The sequence below is a fragment of the Tenrec ecaudatus genome, chromosome 18, assembly GCF_050624435.1.
Source record: "Tenrec ecaudatus isolate mTenEca1 chromosome 18, mTenEca1.hap1, whole genome shotgun sequence".
In the NCBI taxonomy this organism is placed as follows: domain Eukaryota; kingdom Metazoa; phylum Chordata; class Mammalia; order Afrosoricida; family Tenrecidae; genus Tenrec; species Tenrec ecaudatus.
The window spans coordinates 58,769,916-58,786,291 of NC_134547.1; the positions used below are offsets into that span (position 1 = coordinate 58,769,916).

At 37.6% G+C, this 16,376-nt stretch overlaps 1 protein-coding gene across 3 annotated transcripts in view; it reads left to right on the top strand.

Moving 5' to 3' along the window:
* The window catches only part of NFATC3 (nuclear factor of activated T cells 3), a 94,082-nt gene that overhangs the window by 29,374 nt on the left and 48,332 nt on the right, over nucleotides 1-16,376 (top strand). For all 3 annotated transcript variants that reach the window (XM_075536174.1, XM_075536173.1, XM_075536172.1), the window contains exons 2-3: nucleotides 6,738-7,872; nucleotides 10,687-10,849. In XM_075536174.1, the coding sequence (XP_075392289.1) occupies nucleotides 6,738-7,872; nucleotides 10,687-10,849 (1,298 nt within the window). The remainder of the gene's footprint in view (nucleotides 1-6,737; nucleotides 7,873-10,686; nucleotides 10,850-16,376) is intronic.

Sequence of the window (16,376 nt, forward strand, 5' to 3'; positions counted from 1 at the left end):
ACCTAGTGTTCTTTGTTTTAGGATTCCATGCAGGAAAACACTTTGTTTAGTCATCATGCCTTCTTGAGGTTTCTCTTGGCTGGGACAGTTTCTCAGACTTATCTTGTTTTTGATGACCTTGGCAGCTTTGAGAAATATACTGGTAAAATATTTTTGAGAATGGAGTTTTTAAATGTTTCCCCCATCAAATTCGACGGGGTTGAGTTTGGGGGAGGAACCCACAGGAAGTGCCATTTTCATCACACATCAAGGATGCACACTATCAGCATGACTTACCGCTGTTGATATTGACCTTAGTCATCTGGTTGAGGGCGTGTTGGTCAGGTTTCTCCTCGGAAAGTTAGTCTGTTTTTCCAGTTTCGTACCTTACTCCGGAAGGAAATAACTAGGTGCAGCCCACACTTAGGGCTGTGGAGAGATGTGCTCTGCCTCCTAAGCTAAGAGTGGCCACGTATGTTATTTGGAATAATTCTGCATGGAAGATTTGTCCCGTTTATTTATTTATTCAGTAATTATGTCAGCATGGGCTCCTGGTTTTTACTTTGCGCTAGAACCCAGTTCCACTTTGTTGCTTTCATAGCTCCAGCACTGCCAGTGCAGGTTTTTTTTTCTGTTCACTCGTGTCTCTTTGATACAACTCCATCCTTGCGTGCGTTTTTAACACCTTCGCTTTCAGTCTGTTGCCCATAGAGTAGCTATGAGTCCGGACTGACTTGATGGACCTAACAGTAGCAGTGATACTTTCTGGACTTCAAGATGCTCCAAGCTCAGTGTATATTTCCAGCCTTATTTTTTACATTGATAGTAGTTAATGTCATGAAATTCACTATTTTAATGTTTACAGTTCTGTGGTTTTCAGTCTAGTTTAACAAAGTTCATTATCCTAGTTACAGGGCATTTCCCTCACCCCTAAAGAAACCCCTACTCATTACTAATCATGTTCACCTTTCCTCCTCTCAGTTCTGGGCAACTACTAGTCTGCTTTTTCCTGTATGGATTTACCGATTCTGGGCATTTCCTATGCACTCTGGGGTCTTTCGTGTCTAATTTCTTTTATCATAAAAATGTGAAGGTTGATTCCTATTATTGCATTTAAGTATTGAATTCCTTTTCCTGACTGAATAGTATTTCGTTATAGGCATATATGGCACATTTTACTTATTTACTCACTAGTTGATGTACATTTCCCCCCCTGCTTTTTGGCTAGTATGTGTAACACTTTTTATTCTCACTTGATCTATTTTGAATCTAGATTTCTTTTAGCTACAGCTGAAATTATCCTAAGATATAATCTTGAACTAAGAAGCTTTGTGTTAAATGTTTGTTGAAACAAGATGATGTGGCCGTCTAGCTCTGTTAACACTGGTAACAGTGATAGGGAACTTTTTTATTGACGTCAGGTTGCTTGCCAGACTGCAGTCGGAATGTCTGTGTGCTAAGTCAGCACTGATAGGAATAGAATAGAAGAACTTCGGCTGTGGCCCCCATGGCTCTTATATTTGAGAGAATTATTGAAGAGGATTGGAGAGGTAGCTTAAGAAAGTTGCTAACATTCTGTGAAACTAGGCAGGAGGAGAGCTCTGGCCTTCCTCTACCAACAACAGGCAAAAGCTTTGCCCAGCATGCTTTGGGGTTGGCTACGGTCTTTCTCTTTTCCTTCTTGAAATAGAAGCAGCAGGGGAAATGAGTTCATTCTTTATCCTATCACCTGTTACCGCTTTTGAAAACTTTCCCTTATCTAAGGAACATTCTTTAAAGTCAAGTGCTCAGGCATCTTTTGGCATTAATTAAAATGGTTTTGATTATTTGAGTTAAAATACATTCTTACTTTAGACATGTGGGTTTTCTTGAAGTTGTTTACATCCACCAAGATTATTCTTTTCATATCTTTTATGACCTTGACATTTTGATGGAGAGAGAATTCACCTACTGCTATTGTGTCTATTCTGACTCATGGGGACACAATATGGGATTCTGAGACTACGTTTTTATAAGATCAGCTAGTGGATTTAGACCACTGAATTTGCAGTTAGCAGCCCAGTGCTTAGCCTGTAGCACTAACGGGGCTTCTTCTTGGATGAATACTGCTCATTTATTTGGTGGACTGTATCTCGTTTGGTTTGGGTTGAACTTGTCAGGCTTGAAGTTCTTGGGTGGCATAAATGGCTTAAGCACTCTGCTGCTCACCCAGAGGTTGGAGGTTCCAGCCCACCCAGAGGCTCCTCAGAAGAAAGGCCTGGTGATCTACTTCTGAAAATGTAGCCATTGAAAACTGTGAGAAAGACCATTGTATTTGACACGTATGGGTCACCACGGGTTGAAATTGGCTCCACAGAAACTGGTTTATTCTCACACTTCAGCTCTGGTAATCATGGATCTATTTTCCAAAACTATACTTTTGTCTTTAAGAATGTTATATAGAAAAAAAAAAAGAATGTTATATAGACACTTGGGACTGGCTTTGCTTACTAGTGCATAATACTCTATGCTAAGGGTCAAAATTGATTCAATGGCAATCAGTTTAGTTTTGGAATACCTTTGAAATTTAATAATTGTTTTTTTTCCCCCATTTTGTTTCTGAGTTATATGATTGTGCCACAGCTTAATCATTTACTTGTTGAAGAACATTTGGTTTGTTCCTATTTTGGGGTAATTATAAGTAGGATGAATAAACATGTATGTGCTTTTGTATGAACATGAATTTTGTTTTTTCTAGGGTATGTGACACGGGATCCATTTGTTAATGTTTTTTAATTTTTTTAAACATTTTATTAGGGGTTCATACAACTCTTATCACAATTCATATATATACATACAGCAATTGTATAAAACACATCTGTACATTCTTTTTTTAAAAATGTTGTTTAATGTTGTGTTTTACGAGAAACTGTCACACTTTTCCAGAATGGCTATCCTATTTTATATTCCCATCAGAAATGTAAACATGTCTGTTTCACTACAACCATGTCTGCAAAATGTGTTGTCATACTTTCTCATTTTTTCCAGTCTGGTAAGCAATAAATGGTATCTCAATATTGTGTTCCTTTTAATTACATACTCTAATGATGAGTACATTTGAAATGTTTCATGTTTGTTTGAGAGACATTTTAATACCCTTTTGTATGTGTGTGTGAATTGTCCGGGTTTTTAACTCTTCTACCCCCCCCACCACACACACACACACACACACACATCCGGGTTTTTAACTCTTCTACCCCCCCCCCACCACACACACACACACACACACGTCCGGGTTTTTAACTCTTCTACCCCCCCCCCACCACACACACACACACACACCTTTCTATATTCCAGACAGGTTTTTGATCCCTTGTCCTTCAAATTGTTTTTTGTCCCTCAATTTTTAACAATTCTTTATATTTAAGGAGATTAGACTGTAATCTGTGACCTGTAGCATATGTTTTCTCTTAATTTTTTTTTCTCTTAATTTGTAACTTTATATTTATAGTGAAATTTATGACTTTTTTCATGTTGTTTTTGTGAGGTGCCATCGAGTTGATTCTGGTTCATATTGCCCCTATGTGCAACAAAACAAAACACTGCCTGGTGCAGCACCATCACCATCCTCTAAATTGTTCTTGTGTCTGAGCCCATTATTGCAGCCACTCTGTCCGTCCACCTTGGCAAGGAAGGACCTGCGTCTTTTTTGTGCCCCTCCTTCTGTACCAAGCATAATGCCCTTCTACAGGGAATGGTCTTTACTGACAACTTGTCCAAAGCGTGAGAGACACATTTTATCATATTGCCTCTAAGGATAATTTTGGCTGTACCTTTTCCAAGACAAATGTTTAGGCTCCTAATCTCTCTGAGCTCATTTTTGTATATAGTGTGGGACATGACTCTACTTTTATCTTTTTCCAAATGGCCACCCACTGGTCCCAGCATCATTTATTAAAGAGTTCATCTTTACCATAGTGATTGAGATGCCACCTTTATCAATATATGCAATTTCTGTATGTACTTAGGCCTGTTTGGGGGGTCTTATTCCATTGATCTATGTGTTGATCTGTGCACCAAATAGCTCATTGTTTTCATTCTGGAAACTTCATGATATGTTTTAATGCCTGTAAGGGCTAGTCTGTCTTTGTAGTTTTCCTGGCTATTCTTGCATGTGTGTCTTCTTGTTTTGCATGCGTGTTTTCCCATATGAATTTTAGTGTCAGTTTGTCTAATGTAATAAAAGCTTGTTTCTTTGAGATTACATTGAAAATTGTAGATCAGTTTAGGAGAACTGCCCTCTTAACTGTTATTCATCTCTATGAGTAGTGTTTTACATTTTTATTTGTCAGTTTTGTACCCTTCTTGTGACACTTGTTTTGCTTTGTTGCTATTGCAAATGAGATTTGTTTTAACATTCTGATCCTTATATATTTTACTTTAATACAAGCTTTATTGAGATACAATTGAGATCCGATACTGTTCACCCTTTTAAAGTGTGGGTTTTTTAGTGTATCCATGGAATTGTGTGACCACTGCCACAGTCAATTTTAGAACATTTTTATCACTTCCAAAAGGAATCCCAGTATCTATTAGTAGTAACCCATTTCTTCCCATCCTCCTTCTTTTGTTTTTCATTTTTAAAGGGCTTTTTGTCTCAGCCAAATACTCATTTTCATCTTAAAAAAATAATTTTATTGGGAGCTCATACAACTCTTAACACAATCGATTGTGTGTCAAGCACATGTATACATTTGTTGCCATCATCATTCTCAAAATATTTGCTTTCTACTTGAGCCCTTAGTATCAGCTCCTCCTTTTCCCCTACCTCCCGACTTCCCCCTCCTTTCCTTTTCTTCTTGGAGTTCAGGTTTCCTGTTTTTCTGATTTCACTGAGTAAAGGAGTGAGAGTGATGTTCTTTAAGAGGTGTTTTGGTTCATTAGGAAACATTTCAGAGTCAAAAAGATATAAAATATAAAATATCATGTACATCTTAACTTTCAAAAGTTAGTTGAAATATTAGTCATTGTGTTAGGTTGCTTGTCTTACATGATCCTGGATGGTAAGTAATAGATACCTCTTACCATTTTTCTAGAGCAGAAAACTGAGGGATGCAGACAGGTTCAAGCACTTGTCCAACTTTGCACAGCTAGGGTGTGATTTAGGTCTAGGCTCAGTGCATGTAAACTCTGCGATGACTGTATTTACTAACCACGAAACACCTTAAAGTGTAGGACACATGGACATTGTTAAATTAAAGCATTCTCTCTGGCTAATGACTACAGCACCAAGAGCCTGAAGAGTGTGCATTGTTCTTCATGGTGTGACTGTAATGAAGCAGTGCCATCTGAGCAGAAGCAACAGGTTTAGGCTTCTCGCTCTCCTACATATCAAGTTTATCTTTCATTTCCTGATGATGAACTCCTGGGGAAAAGTGAAGGTGTACCCTCAGCACCTTGTACTAGGACTTAGTACTTTTAACTTCTGCCTCTGTGAAAACAGTCATCAGCCCTTTCTAAAGGGGAAGTTTCAAAATGCCCTGATTGCAGCAGTCACCCTCGGCAGTTATTGGGCAGACTGTTTTTATTTTTTATGTTGAGTACTCCTGCATTAGGTGAATTAAAAAAAAAATCCTCCTTTTATGGAAACTGACAAAGGCAGTTCACCTGCCCTATAGGGTTGCCTTGAGTTGGAATGGACTTGATGGCATTGAGTTTGATATGGGTTACTTTAATTATCAATCATAAGTTAAAATCCCTGATGGTGTTACTTTCTAGTTTAGATAAAGGGTCAGATAGATCATGTGACTTTTGTGACCTGGTCTGTTCTGACTAAAGATAGGAGTTCTTGATAGTATGACTTCTGAGGTAAAAAGAGCTGTCAACTGTTATTTATAAAATTTCCCTGAAAATGGAGTTCTGAATTTTACTGTCAGGAAATTGAGGCCTAGGGAGGTTAAATGTACCTTATTCTAGCTTTCATAGTTAAACACAGAGGTGGACTGGTTTTTATTGCATTTGAGCCCATAGTTTTTGTTTATTTTATTATAATATATAACTGAAAAATAATATTTTAAAGACTACAATTTATCCTTTTATTCTGCTTTGACCTGCCAGGATCCCAGGTGAGGATAAATTTACATGATATTGCCACTGGATATATTCAAACTTGAGACCCTATAGGACAGGATAGCACTATCCCCACAGGGTTTCCTGGGCTGTAAATTCACATAGAAGCAGACTGCCACATCTTTCTTTGGTGGGGGGTTTGGTGGGTTCAAACCTTTTTATGGACAGCAGCCAAAGGCTTTAACTGTGTCACCAGGGCTTCTGGCATATGATTATATCATTCTATAAGAAGGTTTTAAAAAGAATGTGAAAAAAGTTCATTTTCTCTTAATTCTATCTTTCCATGAACCTTTGGAAGATCCCCATTGTATAATTAAATGATCATGTTTTAGAAGTATAGATATGATTATTTCTTTTATAAATATTTTCAGGTTACAGTATTTTATTAATTTTTTAGAAAATATACAAAGGTAAAAATAACTGCATATTAATTACATATGTAAATATGATAATCTGCAGAAATAATCAAGTAAATTTTAAGAAGCATATTACTAACTCTTTGTGGACCTCATGTATATTTTATGTGTCTTGCTTTTTTCTTTCAGATAATTAAATATTTTATTTTCTCATCTAGTAATTTATACAGCTAAATTTTTTAATTTCTAGTTTTGCTGGTTTTTATTTATTTATTTTTTGCTTTCTCCCCATAGATCTTGAGCCAGATGATTGTGAATCCATTTACATCTTTAATGTAGATCCACCTTCATCTACTTTAAACTCACCACATTGCTTACCACATCATGGATTACCGCCTCACTCTTCTGTTTTGTCACCATCGTTTCAGCTCCAAGGTCACAAAAACTATGAAGGAACTTCTGAGATACCTGAATGTAAATACAGCCCATTAGGTGGTCCCAAGCCCTTTGAATGTCCTAGTATTCAGATCACATCCATCTCTCCTAATTGTCACCAAGAAATAGATGCTCATGAAGATGACGTACACATAAATGACCCAGAAAGGGAATATTTGGAAAGGCCTTCTAGAGATCATCTCTATCTTCCTCTTGAGCCATCCTACCGGGAGTCTTCCCTTAGCCCCAGTCCTGCCAGCAGCGTCTCTTCTAGGAGCTGGTTTTCAGACGCTTCTTCTTGTGAGTCCCTTTCACACATTTATGATGACGTGGACTCAGAATTGAATGACGCGGCTGCTCGGTTTACTCTTGGCTCCCCTTTGACTTCTCCTGGTGGCTCCCCAGGAGGCTGCCCTGGAGAAGAGTCCTGGCATCAGCAGTATGGACTTGGACACTCCTTGTCACCCAGGCAATCTCCCTGCCACTCTCCTAGATCTAGTGTTACTGATGAGAATTGGCTGAGCCCCAGGCCAGCCTCCGGACCCTCATCGAGGCCCACTTCCCCCTGTGGGAAACGGAGGCACTCCAGTGCTGAGGTTTGTTATGCAGGCTCCCTCTCGCCGCACCACTCACCAGTTCCTTCTCCTGGTCATTCCCCCAGAGGGAGTATAACAGAAGAGACCTGGCTCAATACTTCTGTCCAGGGCGGATCAGGCCTTGGCCCTACACTTTTTTCATTTCAGTACTGTGGAGAGACTGATATCCCTCTGAAAACAAGGAAGACTTCTGAAGATCCAGCTACCATACTACCAGGAAAATTAGAGCTCTGTTCAGATGACCAAGGGAATTTATCACCATCCCGGGAAACTTCAATAGATGATGGCCTTGGATCTCAGTATCCTTTAAAGAAAGATTCATCTGGTGACCAGTTTCTTTCAGTCCCTTCACCTTTCACCTGGAGCAAACCAAAGCCTGGCCACACCCCTATATTTCGGTGAGTCAATAGAATTGACTACTGGTCATTTTTCATAGTTAGAGATTATTAGCAGCCTCTTACTACCTTATCTATACAATATGACTACTTCCTCTACCATCACCCTTTCGTGTGTGTGTATCAATTTTTTCCAAATAAGTAACTGTCATACTTCATATTTATTTAGTGTTGAATCTTAAGAATATCTTTAGATAGGTTATCGCTATAATTTTTTTAATGTATTATAAATGAGGAATTATAGATAATAAATTACCTTTTGAATAATCTATAGATAGGATTTTCTTATCTAGAAAAGCTTATAAAAGATTAATTATGATATGAATTATGAATAAAAGTCATGTTTCTGGCAAGTGTTACTCGCCACCATTTTATTTTATGTCTTTTGATTTTATACATTTATTATTTTTTTTTACTTTAGAGGAATTTTCAAATTTTCTATATTTAAATTTCATTGAGTCTCATACTGCACTTGAAATTTGTGTTTTACATGAAAGCTTTATCCCGGCTCCACTCAAAAATAATTATAAGTAAACAAATATCAAACTTTCAAATGTGTTTTTAATAAGCTTCCTTTTTGAACTTTGAGTCCCCTGCTAAAATTTATTTTTATATAAAGAATGAAAAATAGCATATGATTTTTCCCCCAAATGGATAATCAATTGTCACAGCACTATTTGTAGAATCAAGCTAGTCTATACCTTAATTAGAAAAGGCAGCTTTTATCATATATTAAGTTTCCATATGGTCTTAGTTTGGGGCCTATTAAGGCTTTCATCTTAAAATGAGTGGCTACTTCTGGGCTCTGAGTTGTACGTTTGATACCTTTAAATCTATTATTTTGCTTCTGAAAATTATCTTCACTTCTCGAAGGATTTGCTAAAGCCTACAAAGCAAGTGTAGAACTAGCTAAGAACTGATGAAGTTGATTGGTGTTTCAGACTAATAAGCACTAATAGCTTCATAGAAGAGGGGTTAAAGCTAGGCTACAGACATTAAAGGAAATATTAGAATGATTTAGAAAATTGACAGTGGAGATGATAGCATTTCAAAGGTAGAAAGGACCTTAAAAGTCCCGTTTCACCTATCTACAAGAAGATGTTACTTTTAATGCATATCATTCTAGCTTTAGTTCCTTTAATAACTGGTCTATAGACCCAGTTTCTCTTCTAATTGCATATAGTCAGTGTTAATCTATCAGAATGAACTTTCAGATCTCTTTTTTAAAAATCATTTTAATGGGGGGCTCATACAACTCTTATCACAGTCCATACATCAATTGGGTCAAGCACATTTGTACATTTGTTGCCATCATCACTCTCCAAACATTTGCTCTCCACTTAAGCCCTTGGCATCAGCTCTTTATTTTTCTCCCCTTCCTCCTCGCTTCCCCTTCCTCATGAACCCTTGATAATTTATAAATTATTATTTTGTCATATCTTAAACTGGTTGGTGTCTCCCTTCACCCACTTTTCTGTTGTCCATCCCCCAGGGAGGAGGTTATATGTAGACCCTTGTAATCGGTTCCCCCTTTCCACCCCACCCTCACTTTTAGATCTCTTAAGTTCTATAAATTATCTTATTAATTTTTAAAAAGGTGGGGTACCACAAAGCTGACATTTAGAGAAGCTACAGTTATAGGAAAGAACACTGATGGTGCAGAGAGGATAAAACAATCGGCTGCCAACTAAGTGGTTGGGGGTTCAAACCGAAAGTTGTTCCTTGGGAGGAAGATGTGGCAATGTGCTTCTGTCAAGATTACATCCTTGCAAATCATGTGGACCAGTTCTCTGTCTAGGATGGCTTTGAGTTTGAATTGACTGTGCAGCAAGGAGTTTGGGCAGTGATAGGCTTTATACTTTTGAACATGTATGAAAGGGCTTCAAAAATTTGTGGAAAAATTCCATTTTCTTTAAATTACATTTTCCCATGAACATTTGAAGCTCCCTTGTATTCACAATTACATTTTCACCTTAAATTGCACTGTGTTGCTAACTATAAGCAGTAGTTCAGAGAAATGGAGAAAGGAGTAATGGGAATGGAGTAACGTACTATAGATTCATTACCACAGGTACACATCAGAGAAGATACACAGTCAGATACTTAGTCGGGAGGGTTTTTCAACGTATATGGTGGGGGGGGGTCTTCAAGAATGGAATTGAAAGGTAATGGAATTTTTCTATGAACATTTGAAACTCCCTCGTACATCTACAGAGACCTGCATGTTTGCTTTAAGAGGTCAATTTTTCCCCTTTTGATTGTAATTTTTGTAATTCAGCACACATAGTAAAGCTTTACAAAATATGAAAATTTGTTCTTTATGAAAAAATACAAGAACCAAAATGATGCATAAAATGGATTTTAATCTTCAGACTAAATAATTACTTTTCTTTTCCACTTTATTCAGTGTTATTGGTGTGTACTGTCAAATTGATTTCAATTCCTGATTGACCTCATGCAACAGAATAGAATTGTCCTATAGGGTTTTCTAGGCCCTAATCTTCACTGGATCTGATCACTAAACCTCTTCTCTCTCAGAGCTGCTATTGGGTTTGATCCATGGGTGTTTTGGTACGCTGCTGAGTGCTTAACCATTACGCTACCAGGACTCCTAGTTATAACCAGTGTTATAAGTAGTTAAGTGGAGTTTTATTGTGGAATAAGCCCAAACACTTTGATTTCAAGTCAACTCCAACTCATAGTGACACTGTACTTTGCTTCAAAGGTCACAGGAAGAAATGTTGGTATTGACAAAGAAGCGAATCGCTGCTTGGCAGTAATAGCCTGGTGAAATGCATCTCTGTGTTTTGTTTATAGCACATCTTCATTGCCTCCACTAGACTGGCCTCTACCAACTCATTTTGGACAATGTGAATTGAAAATAGAAGTTCAACCTAAAACTCATCATCGAGCCCACTATGAAACCGAGGGTAGCCGAGGGGCAGTAAAAGCATCTACTGGGGGACACCCTGTTGTGAAGGTAGGAGACTTTGAGGGCGTGTTCTACGGACACCTTACATCTGTTAATGATAAATAGTATCCAATTAGGCACTACTGAGTTTAAAGAGAAAAATCGCAAACTAGAATGTCTGATGTAATCTCTCCTAGGCTGACCTCTCCATTTGGGGAAAGAAGGCTGCGATAATAGTCAAGGAGTTTTCCTTATTGAAAATAAAAGCAGTGACTGTATTGTGTTTATAAATATAATACAAGCTTATTTAAGATTCAACTAACAAAAAGTAAAAAGAAAGCAATAAATCTCTCACTCTGACCTCAAAATAAGTAGTATTAACATTTGCCTAACATGATTTTAGTTAACTCTCTTTGTATATACTTAGGAGGAGATTAGATGATAGGTAAGAAAATGAATGACTTTTAAGGGTTGAGATTATACTGAACATTTTATAATTAAAAACAAAAGTTCTTTGAAATGGTCAAATCAGGTACATTTTACAGATGATCTAATTGGCAGAAAGATTTCATAAACCCAAGTCGTTTGATTCTGTTACTTCTCTTTCCATTGTACCATCTTGCCTTGTAAACACTGCAAATGTTTTAGAATTTTATCATTATTTTCACTTTAAAATTTTTTATCTTATTGGGGGCTCTTACAGCTCTTATCACAATCCATACATAAGTCCATTGTGTGGAGCACATCTGTACAAATGTTGCCCTCATCCTTTTCAAAACGTTTTCTTTCTACTTGAGCCCTTAGTATCAGCTCCTCAGTTTTCCCCCTCCCTCCCCCATGAACCCTTGATAATTTATACATATTTTTTTCATGTCTTACACCGACCGCTGTCTCCCTTCACCCACTTTTCTGTTGTCCGCCCCCTGGGAGGGGCCCATATGTTGATCATTGTGATTAGTTCCCCCTTACTTTTTCCCGCTCCCCTTCCCTTACCCTCCTAGTTTCACTACTCCCCTTATTGGTCCTGAGGGGTTTATCTGCCCTGGATTCCCTGCGTTTCGATCTCTTATTTGTACCAATGTACATGTTCTGGTCTGGCCAGATTTGTAAGGTAGAGTTGGGGTCATGATAGTGGGGGGTAGGGGGAAAGCATTAAAGAACTAAAGGAAAAGTTGTGTGTTTTGTTGGTGCTTACTATACCCTGGCTGGCTTTCTTTTCCTTGTGGCCCTTCTGACGGGATGTCCAATTGACTACTGATCGATGGACTTTGGGCCTCTATTCTGCCCTACCCCTCATTCAAAGTGATATGGTTTTGTTTTGGGTCTTTGATGCCTGATAACTGATCCATTTACACCATTGATCACACAGGCTGGTGTGCTTCTTCCATTGGGCTTTGTTGCATCTCAGCTAGATGGCTGCTTGTTTATCTTCAGGTCTTTAAAAGACTCCAGACACTATATCTTTTGATAGCCAGGCATCATCAGCTTTCTTCACCACATTTGCTTATGCACCCACTTTGTCTTCAGCGATGGTGTCAGGGAAGGTGAGCATCACAGAGTGTCAGGTTATTAGAGCAAAGTGTTCTTGCCTTGAGGAAGTACTTGAGTGGAAGCCAAATGTCCATCTGCTGCCACAATACTTTTTAAATAAATATATGTATATAGCTCTATTCCCCTATCATTATATATAAATGTATTTACATATATACATAACTGTTTTTAGACCTCTATGTATGTCCTTTGCCTCCCATTTCTTTCCTCTATTTCCTTTTACTTTTTTTTCTATTATCCACTATCATGTTCTGCCTTTGTTCCGGTTTCAGTAATTCATCTTGGCCTCCTTGCCCTTTCTCCCAAGGCACACCTTTAAGAATAACTGAAATAAAAAATAATGATAATATCAAATGTTGGTGAGAATGTATCGAAAAGGATTTCTCATAATTAACAGGAAGGCAAAACAGTATAGCCATTCTGGAAAATAATTTCTCAAGTTTCTTTTTAAAAATTTGCTCTCATCACATGACCCTTCAAGTGCACTATTGGGCATTTATCTCAGATAAATGAACACTTGTTCACACAGTAACCTGTACATGAATGCTCATAACAACTTTATTTTTAATAATCCGAGTCTGGAAACAACCCAGTTATTCTTAATGAACACATGGTTCTGCAGTGAAAAGGAACAAACTGTTGATATAGTCAACTACTTTTTGGACATTTACTTGCTTGGATATCCATAGGTTTTCCATATTGTATGATTCCCTTTACATAACATTCTGAAAATAGCAAAATCTTGAGATGGAGAAGAGATTAGTAGCTGCTGGGGAATAGAGGTGGGTGGGAAGCTGCGGCTATAAAAAGGCAGCACGAGAGTTCCTTTGTTACGATGGAACAGTTCTGTATCTTGACGTGAAATACAATTGCATGAAATTCTACATACGCATACACACATAAATGAATGCATATTAAAGAAATATGTTAAAAAATGAATGTGATCCGGAAGTATAAGCAACAGATTTGTACCAGTGTCATTTTCCTGGTTTGATATTGTGCTACAGTTATATACAAAGTTTGTGAAAATATTCTATTATCTTTTGGTTTCTCCCCTCCCCCCACAAGCTTTTAAAAATCATTTTATTGGGTGCTTTTACAAATCTTAAGACAATCCATCATTCAATTGTATTTTTCTTTTAATCATTTTATTAGGGACTCATACAACTCTTTTCACAGTCCATGCATACATCAGTTGTGTGAAGCACATTTGTACATTCATTCCCCTCGTCATTCTTAAAACATTTGCTCTCCACTTAAGCCCCTGGCATCAGGTCCTCATTTTTTCCCCTCTCTCCCCACTCCCCCCTCCCTCTTGAGCCCTTGATAATTTATAAATTAATATTTTGTCATATCTTGCCCTGTCGACGTCTCCCTTCACCCCCTTTTCTGTTGTCCGCCCCCCAGGAAGGAGATCACATGTAGCATGTAGATCCTTGTAATCGGTTCCTCCTTTCCAACCCACCCTCCCTCTACGCTCCCAGTATCGCCACTCATACCACTGCACTGGTCCTGAAGAGATCATCCGCCCTGGATTCCCTGTGTTTCCAGTTCCCATCTGTACCAGTGTACATCCTCTGGTCTAGCCAGACTTGCAAGGGAGAATTTGTATCATGATAGTAGAGGGTTAGGAAGCATTTAGGAACTAGAGGAAAGTTCTGTTTTTCATCGTTGCTACATCGCACCCTGACTGGCTCGTCTCCTCCCTGAAACCCTTCTGTAAAGGGATCTCCAGTGGCCAACAAATGGGCTTTGGGTCTCCACTCCACTCCCCCCGCCTCATTCACTATGGTAAAATTTTTTGTTCTGATGATGCCTGATACCTGATCCCTTTGGCACCTCGTGATCACACAGGCTGGTGTACTTCTTCCATGTGGGCTTTGTTGCTTCTGAGCTAGATGGCTGCTTGTTTACCTTTAAGCCTTTAAGACCCCAGACACTAACTATCTCTTTTGATAGCTGGGCACCATTAGCTTTCTTTGCCACATTTGCTTATGTACCCGTTTGTCCTCGGCAGCAGTGAGTTTTTATACATATTTTTTGACATACTTTTATAGGGGACTCTTACATCTCTTATCACAATCCATACATTCCTCCAATGTGTCATGTACATTTGCACATACACCACCATCATAATTTTCAAAGAATTCTCTTCCCATTTGAGCCCCAGATATCAGCTCCCCATTTCTTCTCTCTCCCTCCCCTGGAGTTTTTGTATATTACATTTGGGAGAAGGCACAATTTTGCAGCTCCTTATGAGACTATAATTATTTTGAAGTGAAAAGTTAAAAAAAGAATCTTACCCAAAAAAAGAATCTTATATGTTATGAGAAGTATTTTTAAAAGTTTGGAAAATGGAATTAAAAAAATAACGAACTTTTCCTGTGAATTTTTGAAGCATCCTTGTGCAGTTATGTTTTATTTATGATATAAATTATTTGTTGTCTTACCCAAAAAGTTACGAGATTTGAATAGTGAGGTTTGTAGAACAGTGAGGTTTGTAGCTTAAACTTTCTATTGTTTGTACACCAAAATCCATTTCCATGTGGCAAGTTTTAAAATATGGTTAATGTTTTTACTTTTAAGAACTAAATTTTAAAGACTTTTAATCTGATGTTTTTTACTACCTGGACTGTTAGGTTTCTAGTATATTCAGGTTCTCTTTCCCCATAGTAATTTAGCAGAGCTACTAATAGAATGGCTCCTAAGGAAGCTGTTCCATTCTGTCCTGTAGTGACCTGCAGGCTTCAGCGCTCCAGCTTTAGTTAAATTAAGCAGGCACAGACCTTTGCTATGGAAACGATACATAACATAACAAACAACTGGATAACTTCCTTCATCAAAGACGTAGACTAAAGTGAAGTATGCTGGTAGTATACTGATGCTAATTGAACGTTTTTTGAGTATTATTAGCAATAGTAATAATTTGCTTATAACATTCACCATAATACTCTATTAGAAATGGGATGATAGTCTGATGAGTTTATTTATTCCCTTAAAATTCCTGAGGGGTATAATGGTTCTATATGCTTAGAGCAGATATTGGCTCAAGCTGTTGTTATAAAATATATTCCTTTTGAAATCTTATATGCATGATATGTTTTCCCATCATCAGTTCATTTTATTATCAAAGTATAAAGGACAGGTGGCATATGTGTTTGCCAAGCTGGTATTAATGTGAGTCATCTAATATGCCTGAGACTCTTTGGTATATAGTACTTACCCATGGGTTATATATTTGGATAACTTAGCAATAACATTTCTTATTTGTGTTTTCTATTTTAGATTTACTGTTTCAATTTAGTCAACTATTTTAGTGGCTACAGTTATTTTTTTTCAATTTTTTTGTTGTGGTTTAGATTGTAGATAGCAAAACATAGACCAATTCAACTGTTTCTATTTGTATAATTTAGTGACATTGATTACATTCATCAAGTTGTAAAACCATTCTTGCTCTCCTTTTTTGAACTATTCTTATTCTATTAACATAAACATACTGCTCCATAAAGTTCCTGCCCACTCTTTCAAGTTACTATTGTGAATTTGATCCTGTCTTCAAAGAACATATGTTCAAAGCAGACATTCTTTACTAATAGTTACCTAAGCTAAACTATTGTTTGGTTTTGAGAATTCAGGGAATAATTCTAGTTTAAGGTTTAAAGATTATCTCAGGGCAATAGTTTCAGGGGTTCAGGGGTCTCAGGGGGTTCCTCTAACCTTCATGACTCCAAAAAGTTTAGGTTCCATGAAAATTTTTACATTCTTATATGCACGCACCCACTCTTCCTTTAGTCAATATTCTTCTCTGTAATCTTTGATCAAAATGTTCATGAATGGCAGCCTGGTAGTTCTTTTGTTGTTAAGGTAAAGGTGGTAGTTTTTTTTGGAGGTTCTAAGCCACACATTCCATTTTCTTATACCTGACTCTCTTTTCTCTGTTCCTCTGGGCAACATGACCATAGGGCACTCCACTCCATAAGCCTCCAACCTAAAAGTGTTCATCTCTAGCTCCATGGGTCAACAAACTTAACTCCCCAATTAAATT